Raw genomic sequence first — 16,588 nt, forward strand, 5'->3', positions numbered from 1 at the left:
CTGGCTTTGCCTGATTTTTCGCTGTTGCTGTTTTACCTGCGTGGAATCGTCTGTGCAAGTGCTACCACAATAGAATCTGTTGCCTTTGAAACACTGTAGACGTTGCCTGGTTCCTCCAAGCATAGAGATGTAAATCCATTAAGATTAGGCATGACAGGAGATGTACTACATAGAATTTTCTGGTTGAGCCTGCATTTTTTGCTGAAAATTCTACGCAGTACATCTCCTGTCATGCCTAATCTTAAAAAAATTTATGGGATGTAAATTATTCTCACTAAGTAATAAAGGCCAATTTTGGCATAAAGAGATAAAAGACAGGACACTGTACTGTCTTTTATCTTTTTAACCTTAACTTACCTTCCCATGTCTTAAATCTTGACTATTCTTGTCCTATCTCCTGAGGAAGCCACATGATATGGTGAAAGGGAGAGAGCAAAGTAAGTACATGACAAAATTGGTCTTTTATTACTTGGTGAGATGATTGCATATGGTGTAAGTTATGCCTTATGTAAATTATTCTATCTGTAGAACAGAATACAGTCAACTCTCGATTCTACGACCCCGGATATAACAACCCTCTCGTAATGACCCTTTTCCCGGGAACTGTGAAAAATTTGGAAAAAAGTTGAAAAATTGAAGGAAATCAGGCAAAAAATACATTTTTTGCACTCGTTTTATTTGCAGCCCGAAGTGACTGTGCTGGGCTTTCAGTCTTTGTCTATGTACGTATATGGCAGGTCAAGCTCTTTCATTGATAAATGCACCACCTTGAGAAATGAGAGATAAGATCGCAAGTATGTTCCAAAATACAGATGTGTGGTGCCTGGAAGTCTGGACCATCTGTCCAGCTCTGACCTAAATTTCAGCAGGTTCCTGTGAGTGAGCAACTCTTGGCCTTGTAGCAGACAACTTCCGGTAACCGCTTTCATTCAAAACATGTTCATTGTTCCCTGTAACACTTCATGAAAAAGCGAAACTGTTAGAGATAATCAAAGCCACATAGACCAACGAAAGATCGTCAACCCGCTTAAATGATTTGTCATCCAATCTTCTGCAAAAGTTTACTTCGATCTTACGTGCATCATAACTCCAGTTTCCCACTTCATACGTTTTCCTAACTGTGCCGATGAAATATTTGCCAAAAAAGTGTTCCGTTGGCTGAGTGACTTCTCTCCCTTTTCCTCTCAGCAAACAGGGAGGGGGCAGTGATGATTGTTTCAGCCACGATTTTCTTGCTCGTGCGTGCACATGGGCTGATTACAGGCGAGGGTTGAAGTGGACCCCTCTTCCTTTCCTTTGATGCCTAAAATGGGGCAACCAGTTCTGGATACATTCTTGAAAACTAACAAAAACCATAGGACAAGTAAAAAAAAAAAAGTGACCCCCCATCCTCCCAGCTCATTATCCGCCACTGGTGTCCACGGCAATGTCAGAGAGGCAATGTGAGAATTGCACAATTCAGGTCCTATTTTTTTTAATGCTATTTACTGCATAGGAAATATTGCTCGTATTATTGTCTGTTGCATAGTAAAACGTAAAGCAAGGGTAATTTCTTTCTTCACACTGCTGATAAAAGTTCCGTCTTCGACAGTTGCGTTATCTTAGAATGCTGAGGATTTTCTCTTCGACCACCTGTTGCTAGAACTTCCAGCTGGTCTCCTTGTTTTTATGCTGTAGCTGGCACCAGTGTTTTGTTTAGCGTCTGCAAAGCTGTCGCTTGCCGATAACAGCAATGACTTATCCAGGGCGAAGCCAAAAGTCATTGTTTTGAAACTCGCAAAGCTGTTTTGATTTGAAGATAACGAAATTCGATCTCCAGAAAGAAAAACAAGAGTTAGAACAACTTCATGATCTGCATCTTCTGATAAGCAAAACTAAATTTTATTTTACATCTGACAAGAATAAACTTCCTCAACACTCGAAGCATGTTGGAAGGAAATGCACGCAATATAATCGCCGCTTTTCTTCAGAACCATTCATGTGGGAGAGAAAAAAAGTGCTCAATGTAGGAATGGACGCTGAGACTGATTTAAATAAACTTTATTCAAGGGGATGTTTGACATCAAGAATACTCCTAAATCCAACATTAAATCGTCTATTAACGTGAGTAAATAACGATCTCCCATTTTGATATCTGAAAATTCGCAGGTTTCATAAAGCTTGTTTTGAGTTCATGTTATGCTGATGGGCTAATCGGGTCTAAATATACAGTTTAAAGTGAGATCAAATTCCAAACCACAATGATTATCGACTGCAACGCTGTTTAATGTGTCCTAGAATACGCACTGGGTGAAAACAGATCGCAAGTTGCATGTTTCCTATTTCCGGCTGGATTACAATGCAAGTCGAGAAAGGAGTTTGGACTGCTCCCTTGAATGGGGGAGGGGGTGACTATGAAGTTGGTTGAAGCAAAGAAAACGTGACTTTTTTTATTATGATGTATTTTACACAGCCGAACCAGAACGCAATTTACAGCCCTGTCTTTTTTTTTTTGTCTGGTGCCTAGAAAAGTTGTGTTGTTTCTCCCGAGAGATCTAATCTTACCAGTTAATCTTGTAACAGACAATGCTCCAGTAGACCCGTATAAAATCCAACATTCATTCTGCCCGATTATCTCCAGTGTAAGGTCGTTGTATCGAGAGTTTACTGTAATTCCATTACATCTCAAAGTTTCATTAACCAAGAAATTATAAAAAAAATCAATCCATCCATCCTTTTGAGCTTGCTATGTATATAGAAATCTGGGAAGTAGGTCAGTGATTCCGTGAATTTACAATCTCTGATTTTAGCATCTGTGTGACGAGTGGTTTAATATGGAGATGGGCCAGCTTAATGGGTACTCTATTAGTATCCTCCAAAATAGGCTTTTTTTTATGTAAAAGACTATTGGAAATATTTTGAACAATTTTACTTAGTTATTTCTATGAATAGTCTGTAACTGGGTACAAAATCGTGCCATTTTTATAAATTGTTTTTATAATTTATATACCTTGATATTGTAAATTTCTAAATACATAACTTTCTTGTCAACAACATCCCTAATTTATTGAAAAAAAAATTGGTGATATACAAATAGATAGCAGTAACTGTTGAATGAATTAGATATAAAATGGTGTACTTTAGTGTATAACCTGAATGATATATTCCCTTCTTAATAGTCAGAGTCAAAATCCAGCAAATGTTATCTATGTTGATTATATCTTAGTGCTTAACAAGATTTACTGTTGGTTTCAGGAGAAATTGAAAGGCACTTCCCAAGATGGTAGTCCCCTTGTTCCATCAGCAGACAACAAGGAAAAAATTGAGTCACCAGGTATGTAGTTTATTGCTTGTAAATTTCCCTTATTCTTTTCAAGCACAGTCCAATTTTTGTACATAGTTAACATTATTGCCCTTCAGGAACATTTACCGAATTACAGTTCTAACCAAGGTCCGTGGAATCAGTCTTCCTCCCTGCCTAAGAAGGTCCAGCCATAACTGTGCTTGTTAACAACCCCCGCGGTCAAGAATTCTGTGACGTCATCGCGGGAGCACTTGCCTTCTTTCACCAGTCTTTTTACATGGAAGCACATTGGAGGCACGAATGTTTTCAATTAGTATACAGAACTATATGTATGCAATTGTTGTTGGAGTTGTATATAGAGGGAGGGAAAGGGGGGTGGGGGTCAAACTTACCGGAAAAGTTGCCAGGTACTAAAGTTAAATAGCAAAATACTTGATTACAGTATGATCAGGGTTTAAAGTGAGTCGGAACGCTCTGGAACTCAGTTAGTTGGCGGGACTCAGTTCCTGCTGTGACAGTATACATAACAGTCCATCCTTTGTTACACCTTGTAAACAATAGGTAAAGAGGAAGTAGTGGTGGTCCGAAAATTTAGGAAAAAAAAAACATTTCGGTCAGTGCTTTTCGTTTAAGTTGTAATTGAGAACCTAATATCCAGAAATGACAAGCATGATTGATCTTGTGTTAATGTGTTTATATATTTACTTTGGATGCAATAATTATAATAATAATAATAATATAATCACTCCATTTGTCTCTTGCACGATAATATATAAATGACGAATTATTTTATTTTACTGGGAGTTTTTTTTTTACCATTTTGGGCTAATTGCGAAGACTAGGGAAAATAGTGGTACAATATACACTATATAGATGAGGGACAATCACAAATACATATTGACAGCAGTCACACAGCACAACCCCCAAAGAGAATTATACTGCCAATGGGGTCAGACACCAGAACCTTGTTAGTATGCATAATGCAGTCCGGTGAGGTTGACATTTCGGTGTATTGAGAAAAGGTCACTCCTTACACCCCGCATGATCATTATGAACATAGCACAATATTTAGAGTAGTTTTTATGATGAATAAACAAATAATAATAAAATCAGAGGAACCTGAAGAGTATCGAAACATTTCTTCCCCAAAAAATCACTAATGATGATTATGATTATAATAATAATAAATAACATGGCATTGTTTTAATACGTTTATTATTATTATTATTAGTAGTAGTACCAGCAGCAGTAGTAGTAGTAGTTCCCATGAGCCGGCACACGTGGCAGGCTGGCTTACACTTTGCGCAACGACGCCCAGCATGGGTGTTTGTGAGAGTCGATTCATCAATTTTATCATATCATCACTCATTCCCATCTTCATAATTAGCCAAAAGTGACAGAAAATCGAAGTAAAACAAATAAAATCAAATCAAAGTAGTTCCCATGAGATGACATTGACATTCCGGCTATTGAATGAATTAGTTTCGTATTGACAGTATCTGCGGAAATTAGTGCATGATGAATGATGATGATAATACTTTATATTTTTATCACCTGGAACTAACAACCTTTTCGTTAATCTCGTCGTCTCCTTATAATCAAGGGATCTCGGGTTCAATACCTGGTGGAGGCACATAGTGGTTCGGATCCCACTTTAAGTTGTGGGTCCAGTCCCAATTAGCCTATCTGTGCATAAAGTAGACTTAAAACTACAAATCAATCAATCTATCTTTTCGTTAATCTATAAATTTCCCATTTTACTACTTATTTAGTTATTTATTTGGTCTAGGAATTAATTTGTGCAGTTGTTAAGCACACATTGAAGCTGTAGTTCAAACACAAAATACATAAATACCTTAAAAAAAATATTGTCCATCGCGAACCACCACTTTCGCCCATCTGTCAGGCAAATTACAGATTCCGTGGCGAAAAAAGTCCTCATCCTTTGAAGCGATCCAGTCAGAGACCCATTTTTCGATATCTTCTGAAGAAGTGAACTGCTGTCCAATCAAATCGTTATTCATGCAATCGAACAAGTAGTAGTCCGAAGGAGCAACGTCTGGTGAATACGGCAGGTGGGGTAAAACTTCCCATCCGACATTTTCTAAATAGGTTTTGACCGGTTTTGCGACATGTGGGCGAGTGTTATCATGTTGAAAAATAAGTTTATCATGTCTGTTCTCCCATTCTGGTTGTTTCCTGGCCATTGCTTGCTTCAAACGCATTAATTGTCGTCGATAACATTCTCCATTAATAGTTTCACCCGGTTGCAGTAGCTCATAGAACACCACACCTCTCATATCCTACCATATGCACAGCATAACCTTTGCACAGTGAATATCTCGTTTCGGTTGTGATGGACCTGGTTCACCTGGCTTCACCCAGGCCTTTTTTCATTTCGGGTTCTCGTAATGGATCCACTTCTCATCGCCAGTAACAATGCGATGCAAAAACCCCTTTCTTTTCTGTCTTTGAAGCAGCAATTCGCAAATGGTTTTTCGTCTTTCAACGTCTGTCTTTCAATTCATGTGGAACCCAATGTGACATCTTTTGAATCATTCCCATGGCTTTGAGGCGTTTGGAAACTGTTGTTTGATCAACGCCTAATGCTTCTGCAAGTTCTTCCTCCGTTTGACACGAATCCTGATCGAGCAATGCTCTCAATACTTCGTCTTCAAATTTTTTTGGCTGTCCAGGTCGGTCTTGGTCTTCCAGGCCGAAATCACCACTTCTAAACCGTGCAAACCACTTCTGTCACGTTCGCTCAGCTAGCGCATGGTCACCATACACTTCCACCAAAATACGATGACTTTCGGTAGCACTTTTCTGCATGTTAAAGTAATGAAGCAGAACACCCCGCAAAAACACTTTAGACACTGGACTTTGAAAACAACAATTCAATTCTAGTTTTTGTACACATGTATTATGGTTCTCACTGACCTGGATAAGTCCAAAAAATTGACCTGTGGCTGTAAAAAAGTTGAGGGAATTTCATAGATATATTTTAAAAAAAATGGTAAAGTCTGGAAACATTGAATATGATTGTTGCACTTGTAGGAAATACAGATGTTTAGCATATATTTGCCAACCCTTGATAGAACAGATGTACATGAGCAAAGATAATGCTTAAACATGTGGGGTTTCTTGTCGCTAGCAGTATAGCTTTAATATGTCCACTTAAAGAATACAGTGGAACCTCGTTTTTACTTTTTTCATGGAACCAAGCTGAAAAAACTGAAAATGCCGGAAAATGTAAAATCTAGGAACATTTTATAACATTTTTCTATGTTGGGACCATCAAGATTGAATGTATAATGCGGGAAAATTAAAATCGGGGTTGCACTGTATATAGTATGCCACTTGCCTAGTTATAGACGTTAATTAAATAGGTTAATGTCGTTCAGGGAACATTTGTAGTATTAAATCTGGTTTGTAGAATATCAGCTATCCATGCCAGTAACTTTTACATTGGTACTTACCAGTATTGGCAAAAATTTCATTAAGAACTATGCAGACTCAGCAGCCAATCACATTCGATCTCCCTACGGAAGTTTCTGGATTAGAGTTCCAGCCTGGCCATGGATGAGTGTCTCTTAGTCAATTTCATCCAATAATCACTCATCCTCAACATTTTGCTTAACCAAAAGTGGCAGAAAAACAATGGAAACTAATGAACATACAAATAGCTAGTAAGAATTAACAGGACATCATGATGTTACATTTGAGAAACTGCAGATGGTAACACTGTCAGGTCATTTGTGAGGCCGCAACTGCAGAGCTAGCATGCCACAGTGTTAGTGCTATGTGATATTAATCCTCAAACTTGAAATCTGAAGAATACTTGAATTTTATCTTGTTGCATGAGTAACCATTATAATATAGATTCAGAAGAGCAATCTAAAACAGAGTGGCTACCCACCGGGAATTCCTTGAATTCTGGGAATTATGCGTGAATTATTGGCTCCGGGAATTCTGCGTGAATTTTTCTCCATAGACATGAAAAATTGCAACTTTATTATTTATACACATTTCTTAATGCCCTGAAGCAACTTTTTCACAGTTAAGTCATTATTTTTTTCGAGGATGAAAAAGAAAAGAAAGAAGTATGTGAAAAATATAACAGAATTCTCTCAATCCCTTTACCTTTACTTTGTCGTTGTCCTTTGCAGAACAATCTATCTAACAGACTGAAAATTATTGCAAACTAAGATATCTTGAAGATGATTAGATAAATTTGACTTTGAAATTCTTATACAATTAACAATTTTTTTTTGTAAATTAATTTATCCTGTAACGTTTGTGACTTGTATTTGTAGATGTATTTTGAAACTGAGTATGTGAAATGGCAAATGTAAACTCTGCACCTTAAATAATATATTTTAAAAACAGTAAAAACTGCATATCCCAGAACCTCTATAAGAAAGAAACCTGTAAATATGGGAAAAAAGTCCCCAGAACGGACTGATTTTATACCTGAAAATGACCTTAAGGCGGAAACCTCCTTAACGCGGAAACGGAACACCATTTAAAGACCAATGAAATGTTTTTATTCTCAGTAAGACAGAAATTTCTTCCTTTATTTCTTTCGCTCTCAAGAAAAAAATACAATACTGTAAGTGGAACACGCCTCTGTTGCCACTCGCTTATCGGTAACATTGTCGATATGAAAGAATGCGCTACAATACTCATAGCTGTTACAATTCCGTTACTCTTTCTCCACCTTTCTTTGTCTATTTCTCCTCTGTTCTTTCGTCATCTTTCTATTTTCTTGTTATCTCGGTTTATTTCTTTTTTTCTTCACTTTTATCTCAATCTTTCTTCACCTCTCTTATTCCATCTTTCAATCTTTCTCTTTCCCTCTATGCACATCGTGCTACGACACCAGGGGTCCTGGGTTCGAAAAGATACATAAGTACGTACTGTATGTTTTTACAATACTGTAAAAAGTGTACCAACATGTTGCGTAGTTACATAATTGTAATCTCTGCTATGCTTATTGCGACTATCGCATTTTTATTCATGTACGTACATGCATTAGTACTCTACATTATAAGTAATGCGAAATGTAAATCTGTCTTTCCATTATTTCCTGCAGCGCTCGGTACTGTATTTAAAGTCAACCCTGTATAAGAAGGAAAACTGTTAAGATGGAAAATTTTACTCGGAACCATCATGTTCCGGGATAGACACATGTGTTTGTGGCCTTGAATTTTTGGAAAGTTCACCTTGAAAACTGGGAATTATACTTTAATTTTATCATGGTCCTAGAGTAGCCACTCTGTAAAATAATGCTGTCTTGAAATGAAGATGTCTTTGTCACTGAAATGACGTCTGTGCATATTCTTTCAATAGGTCCCGTGTACAAGACGTCCCCAGCAATGCAGAACTTCAAATTCACCCTGGATGGTTCAACATCAGATAGTGCTACTGCTGTGTCTCCAATTAGTCCCGGGCCGTTTTCATTAGCAGCCAGGCTGGGTGCCAGCAACTCTGCAGGTAAATATGACTTTTGTGTTAAAATCTATATAGTGCTATCAGTTGTCATGACTCCACAATTCTAAAATATTGTACCCAATTACTAATGACTTTTTCAACATGTGAGATGATATTGATGGGGATGCATTAGAATCAGCTGATACCAGTGAAGGTGGTATTAGAAAGTTGAAATTTATTCACTGATATTTACTTGAGTTCTGGGTATTTTCCAAGGTTCGTAAAAATGCCACAAAACACTTTTGCAGACTTATTTTCCTTGAAATTATGCAAGCATTTAATTTTACATCTATTTTAACATTTTAATGTACATTTCAATATTAAAAAAAAAATAATGACAGATTAATCTGCACTCGATCGGTATCTGGAGATTTAGGCATATTGGTGCATTGGTTTATCAGTAAAATGACTGATATAATTTTATCGATCTGCTATATCAATAATTATCTTATAATTTAGTGCAATATTATGCCACTTTGCTATATTTTTTATGGATGCAAACATACAATCTCCTTGCTCTACTTTTGTTAAAAGTAAATATCTAAATATGCAGCTCCTTTTGCATCACAATCGTCTGCTAACATATATTTATTAAGGAGGTCAATGAACCACTCAGGTTTTTCAATGGCTATTTGGAATTTTGTATCGGATTGATATAGATAAATTTTATATCAGTTAGCATATGATGACATTTGAAATTATATTTTCTGAGACTGGTGCCATCTCATCTTTTTATGACCTTTGTTTTTTAACTTTGTAAGTGGGGCACCTTTTATTTTGTTTGAATGACTAACCTAGTTTTGCACATGACTGTGCCTAGCAAATACTTATAGTTGTGCCAAATGATTAAAGTATGACTGATTGAATAACGATCTCTTTGCACAGAAACCTGTGCATCAGTATTTGGATCTCCCCCTGCACCCAAAGGAGACGTTGTGAGGAAACTCTTTGATAGCACAAGAGAGGAGGATAAAGGAGGTAAGTGGCTTCACTTAGTATAGTTAGGCACAGCTTGACATTCAATTTTACCTCCAGTGGTCCTGGATTTGTGTTCCAGTCTGTCGTGGTGGTTCTTTGTGAGTTTCGCCCCTTCATCAATTTCATCGCCTCTGCAGTTGGCCAAAAGTGGCAGAAATGTGAAGTAAAATAAACCAAATCAATTAATCTTCCATTCAAAATCTTCAGCCATGAAATTCCACCTCATTGGACTCAACCTCTTTTAAGGTTGTCGCAGACATTTGTCAAGAAGTTGTACAACATAGAGCAGCATGGGAAGTGTTAATTCTATTAAGTGCAGACGAAAAGGGAAGTGCAGTGGAACCCCGATTTTACATTCAATCTTGAATGGTCCCAACATGGCAAAATGCTAGAAAAGTTTCTTCAGTCTGGTCCCCTGAAAAACGTAAAGTCAAGGTTCCACTGTACAGTGAAACCAAAAGATTGATGAGTTTGTAGGTAATATAGAAAATGTATCTACTGGAATCTGCAGTGGATAATATCCATTGTCATTTATCACTGACACCAGCGATGATATACGTACAGCAGAACCTTGGATTTATGGTCATCAGGGGATTGTAGCTTAAATTCTGGCAAATATTCCTATTTTTTTGTTGTATTGGAACCAGTAAAATTAAATTGTAATTTTTCTTGTATGTATGTATTGCTTTTTTTAATTTATGGTTGTTATAATCAACTAAACACAGTGTTTTGTAATGTGGGTATGCAAAATACTGATCAACCATTATCTTGAAAAGGGGTATCTTCCCTTTCTTTTTAAAAAAAATTGTCTACCCTATTCTGTCCCACAAGTCTGCAAATGAAAACAAGTCCTGTATGCAAGGAGTGACTTGAGAGGGCTTGACCAATGAATGCATGATATGAAAAGGGATTGTGTGGAGAGGGAAATGAGACTGCAACTACCAACCGTTTGTGGCACGGTTTTGCTCCACCCACTTGCTTTCTCCCCATCTCTGCCATCATGCATGATGTTGCTGAGCAGACTCCTGGGACAGACTTGTTACTAAGTGTTCAGTGTGTCCTGAGATGAATCAAGAGATTTATTGTTCCTGTTTGCTTTTTAATTCAGAAATTGAAGTAGTGTATGAACAGAAAGTCAGTGAGGGGAAGCGAGATGCTGCCGTGAAGCTTCAGCTGCCACCAAATTTCTATGCCTATGAGGAGGCTCCTCAGTGCCCTGGATGTCGTGGGTGCAAGGATGAAATTCCAACTCTTGCCTACGAGACGAAGCAAAAGGTAACCGAATTGGGAAATTGATTTTTCACATTAAATAGGTCACTTAGGGTTTAATTTAGGGATGTACCGAAGCTGATTACAGATGTACGAAAATCGGCAGAAATTGACATCAGCATTGGCAAATATCCGATATGTAAACTGGTACAGATTATACTAGAGTTTTACCTTCTAATAAGTTTTATATTTTAGTTTTGTAAGATTTATTGAAAATTAGGTCATGGTTCTTTATCGTTGTAGAGTTTTTGTAATAAAATTATTGCAAACTCTCATTCAGAGGACCAACCTACCTCAAAATCAGAAATAGAACAATACATTGCCGAGGCAACTATTCCATGTGATCAGGATCCACTGTTGTATTGGAAATTAAAGAAACAAGTATCCAAACCTGGAGCAAGTGGTGAGAAAATACTTGGGCATACCTGCTGCATGAGTATTCAGTGTTGCTGGACAGATTTGCAGTAAGAGAAGAAGTAGGTTACTTCCAGAAATGGTTTCAAAACTCGTGTTTCTGAAGTTGAATCTGCCAGCATTAAATTTACAACATAAAGAACAGGAATTTCTTTCTGCATTTCAAAGAACTGCTTGTGTACCAATGTTAAATCTCTTGAGAATCTATGTTCTTCTTAGAGGTTTACATAACCACTGTAGATGCAAATGTACATTCGCATCTCTTGAGAATATATATGTGTATACATATGATATGCAATAGAAATATACATAGCATATTTATTTTGGTCATGCTGAAAATAACTTCCCATTTCTGTTTAATAATCTTATGTATCGGAATCTGTTAAATATTGGCATCAGCATTGGTTCCAAAAATTATCAATGAGTACATTGGCATTGGTAAATTTTCAGCTTCATCACATACCTAGTTTATTGATACCTATACTGGTGCTGAGTCATTCAGAATATTTAGAAACATTAACATGTAAGTATTCTGTTGGAACTGTATCATACCAATATACCAGAGTCATACTTTTAAAATATTCTTAAGTTAACATGCGAGATTATGTAAATTTTTAGAGGTGTCAGTTATTCCCAAAATGCATTTATCCACACACTACTATGAAAATGTGTAATTTTTTATATATTTTCCATGATATTTTGACTCCAAGGCTTCAAGTCCTAATATATCAGTATTGACACAACCTTAGTATTTTTTTAGGGACGGACCTACATGAAATTTTGGCTGATATTAATAAAGTGCCGATATAAAATTTACCAATACCAATAACCGATATTTAGAGCCACATATTTATGGTGAATAAAACATGAAGATTTCAATACAAAAACTGGCCACATTTTGGGATCCAAAACCTGTTGTGATGTAACAGTTCGGTGTTAAAATGGTGAATAAAATTCTAAATTTGATTTAAAAACTGCACTTGTAACACACAACAAATATTTCCCCTTCTAATAGCACATTGAAGTAGTTGTCAGAGTATTCTATTTATTTCTGTATAAAGGAGTCCGTTGTCAGTTTTCAAATATTACAGCAGAATTAATCAGTTTTCCATGATTAGCATAATTCACAGGAAAATTGATACTTCAGAAAATGTTGTGTCGGTAAATAAACTCTAAATTTCGTATTTGTGTTTACTTGACATTTTACAGTTCATTTTGTATCACTTCGTGCCAAAATATGCACATCATACTTTTCAAAAACATGAAAAATGAACGTTGCAATGTGTTATATCACATTTCGTGTTTGTCAAAAACTAAATTGCATGGCTCTACTGATATTCTACTGATCCCGATACCAAATACCAAATCGGTCTTGAATGTGGATGGTTCGCAGACCTCCTTAATAAGTGCATGTTACAAGGTGATTGAAGTGCAAAAGAAGCAGCATATTGAGACATTTACTTTTTGGGAAAGTAGATAATGGTGCTTATATTTTTACATCCACAAAAATTATAACAAAAGTGGCAGAATATTGCACTTGTAAGATACTTATAGAAGACTTGTATTGGTGAAATTGCCATGAATTTCACCGATACTGATATGCCTATATTGACTGATACTGATAAAATACTGATTAATCTGTCCCATATTTTTAGTTTCCTAGAGCAAAAACAGCTTGAGAGGTGTGCGGGGGTAACTTTATCGGCATTCACATGTCAATCTCCCTCCCACTCAATTCTGACTAGTACACCTTGTAATCAAGGCATCCTCAATTGGATTCCAGGTGGAAGCAGAGTAGTTTGGACTCCACATCAGTCCTGATTAGAATAGAAAGCATAAAATAGACTTTATATGTAGTGCTCCCAGGAAACTGTAGTTTTACAGGATGTAATAAGACTTTGGTGACTTCCAACTGGATCTGCTATCTGCATGATCCTCTGTGGTGTGTTGTGCACCGAGTTGCTTGCCTATAGCTTCAACTTTTATCACTGGTGTGGAGGATACAGTTCTAAGATATTTTAGCAAGATGAATTTTAATTTGAGTTGAGCCCATACCAACCAGTACTTTTACAGAGTTTGGGAATATCTCAGAGTGAGGAAAAATGCTGCGTAACACACTCAGAATGTAAACATCCTCGAAATTTTGCACAATGCACAATTTTTATTATTTTGGCATGCAAATTTTTTTATTATTTTGGCAACAGCATTTGTGACGTGTTACAGTTCCAATTAGAATTTTTTTACAATTTATAAATAATTTGAACGGCTTCATTTCAATTTTCATGTATCAGTATCTGTGGGATGAGTAACAGTATCGGTATCTTTATCTGGGCAGTGATTTCTGTTCTGCCCTAATTTTCATAAAGATACTTTCTTATAGGGATGGACGAATATCAAATTATGGCTGATAAAGTCAAAATAAAATTTATCGATACCGAAAACCAATATTCTACAAATTGGATATAAAATTCCAAATGGTGCTTGAACTTGAATGGTTCATTATCTTCTCCAATAAATGTTGAAAAGAAGTTGCATATTTAGTAGGGGTGGGACAGATCAATATCAGCCAATTTAGCAGGTCCTCGTGACAGTGGTTAGCACATCGTGCTACGATGCCAGGTGTCCTGGGTTCGAATCCTGGTCTGGGCATGGATGTTTGGGAGTGTCCATTCATAATGTCATCACTCAACCCCATCTTCGCAAATTAACCAAGAGTGGCACAAAAAGCGAAGTAAAATAATGCAAATCAAATTATCAAATATCAGCGATTTAGTCACATCAGTAAAGCTATTGATAATTTTACCAATCTGTTATACAGTGGAACCCCTATTTTAAGTTCCCGGATTTTAGATTTTCCCATATTATAGATTCAATCTTGATGGTCCCAATATAGCAAAATGTTGTAAACGTTTCCTCTATTTTATATTTTATTGTATTTTAAGGTTTTTCAGCTTGGTTGTCTGGAAATCTTAAAATCGAGGTTCCACTGTATCCCTGCAAAATTCTGCCATTTTGTTATAATTTTTATGGACAATCTCCATACCCAACTTTTTAAAAAGTGTCTAAATATAAAACTTCTTTTGCACTGCAGTCACCTCGAAACACAAATTTATTCAGGTCAATGAACCATTTAGGTCTTCAAGGACCGTTTGGAATTGTATATCTGTTTTGGCCAACATTTCATATCTGCTGTAACAGTAAGTCTGGAAGGGGCTCCATAAGTCCACCATTAAGGGTATGTAGATCAGATGTGTGGGCTTTGAGCTGAAAGAGAATGCATTATTATTTGGGTAGAGTCTTAGAACTAAATAGGAGAACCTGTAGGGTGTAGACACAATCAAGTGCATAAGTATGGTTAACAATAACAAGGTTTATTATAAAGAATAGTAGTTTGATATATGAAGAGATCTCAGCCTAAGTGTTAAGGTAAGGGAGCTGCTTGGAAAGAAAGGATGATTAGCGATACTTAACCCTTAAACAACCACCCGTCACCTATAGGGGACAGCCGATATTTATGCCAACGACAGTCTGTCACCTATAGGTGACAAGATGCTTTTGCATGTAGTATCTGGCTTTGGGGACATACTGTCTTGAGGTATGTCATAAACAACCAGTAAGGTTTAATTTCATTTGGGTTATATGGGGGGGGGGGGGGGGCAGCCCTCCGAAAATCTAGTTACATTTTCTTAAATTTTATTATAGTTATTTTCTCAGTTCTGGGATTTGTAATGGCACTTTTACCAAGGGAACGAACACTCTAAAATAATAATTTTGCACATTTACGTCGGGGCGTCGCCGTGTGGGGGCCCGCTGATTTTTCAAATTTCGTAAAAGAAACCAGTTTTTCTTCTTTCTTTCTTCTAGCCGATAATGGAAAATTTGGTTTTTAAGTCATAGGCTTATAGCCAAATATGTACTGAACAAAACGAGGTATAAATTGTAACTCCAGGGTTCTTAGTTTGAAAGTTTTTTTAAAAACAATAATGTACGTGCGCCGAATTTCAAATTTACCGCTCAAAAAGCTCAGGTGCTTCACATTGGGAAATATTTTTTTTTCCGGAAAGTATCTCTAATATGTGCATGATTTTTTGTACGATAGTGCAAAACATATCAGGCATTGTGCTGGTACAATTTTGCACATTTACATCGCGGCATTGCTGCTTGGGGCCCCACATTTTCAAATTTCATAACAAACTTGTTTCTTCTTCTTCTACCCGATAACGGAAAATTTGGTTTTTATGTCATAGGCTTATAGCCACATCTGTACTGAACAAAACAAGGTATAATTTGTAACTCCAGCTTTCTTAGTTCCAGAGATATACAATTTTATATAAAAGCATGTGGAAATTTAAAATTCCCGTTGAAAATGTGTCTGTCGTTCGTACGTTTACCGGGAAAACACGCTCTGTTGTCTAAGGGTTAAGGAGTTGTAGCGGTACATTCTGGTCCATCTTCTAAGTGTCTGAAGACAGCCTGGACTCGGCTGGGTGGATGGTCATCTTGGATCGGAGGCTGGACAACACCTCCGGCCGTAACTCTGATCTGCCACCCTTTTTACCCATGTTCTGGGTTTTTTTTACTTAGGGGGTGGTCTTCGACAGGGCTATTTTTGTTGCCTCGTGTCAAACGCAGGAATTCCCATATATGGGGATACCTCTTATGGTCGTGGCTAAGAAGTAAATAATCCACACTTCCATTATTTGTTTGTCCTTACTCTAAATAAGGGATTCAGAGGATACAGAGACAATAAAGACATCACATCGAGTGCTTTCTGTAGAAAATCACACTCTAAAGCCAATGTAGAAATAAAGATAGAAACATGCAAAACTTGCCCGTTACACTGCTGCCCATCCCTAATATTTAGACAGTTACTATTAAAAAAAGGAGGAAATACAGATTATATTTTTGAATCCATAAAAATTATAACAAAGTGGCAAAATATTGCACTATGTTATAGGATATTTATAGATATATTGGATCAGTAAACATGGACATGCCTATATCGGTCGGTAGATTGCCAATTAATCAGTCCCATCCCTATTTTCCTATAATTCTCCATCCCTTCCTGTGTTTAGAGTACCAGTAAATGTAACTTGTGTGTCTGAAAATTTCATATAAAGAGAAGTGCTTTATGAATTAAATGTAGCTTTG

The 16,588-nt window shown here is 36.8% G+C and overlaps 1 protein-coding gene across 2 annotated transcripts in view; it reads left to right on the forward strand.

Moving 5' to 3' along the window:
- The window catches only part of LOC145993972 (E3 SUMO-protein ligase RanBP2-like), a 158,561-nt gene that overhangs the window by 127,734 nt on the left and 14,239 nt on the right, over window positions 1-16,588 (forward strand). For both annotated transcript variants that reach the window (XM_083129994.1, XM_083129995.1), the window contains exons 38-41: window positions 3,235-3,313; window positions 8,636-8,779; window positions 9,662-9,754; window positions 10,863-11,029. In XM_083129994.1, the coding sequence (XP_082986120.1) occupies window positions 3,235-3,313; window positions 8,636-8,779; window positions 9,662-9,754; window positions 10,863-11,029 (483 nt within the window). The remainder of the gene's footprint in view (window positions 1-3,234; window positions 3,314-8,635; window positions 8,780-9,661; window positions 9,755-10,862; window positions 11,030-16,588) is intronic.

Source organism: Lepisma saccharinum, chromosome 10, assembly GCF_977018435.1.
Source record: "Lepisma saccharinum chromosome 10, izLepSacc3.1, whole genome shotgun sequence".
Classification (NCBI taxonomy): Eukaryota; Metazoa; Arthropoda; class Insecta; order Zygentoma; family Lepismatidae; genus Lepisma; species Lepisma saccharinum.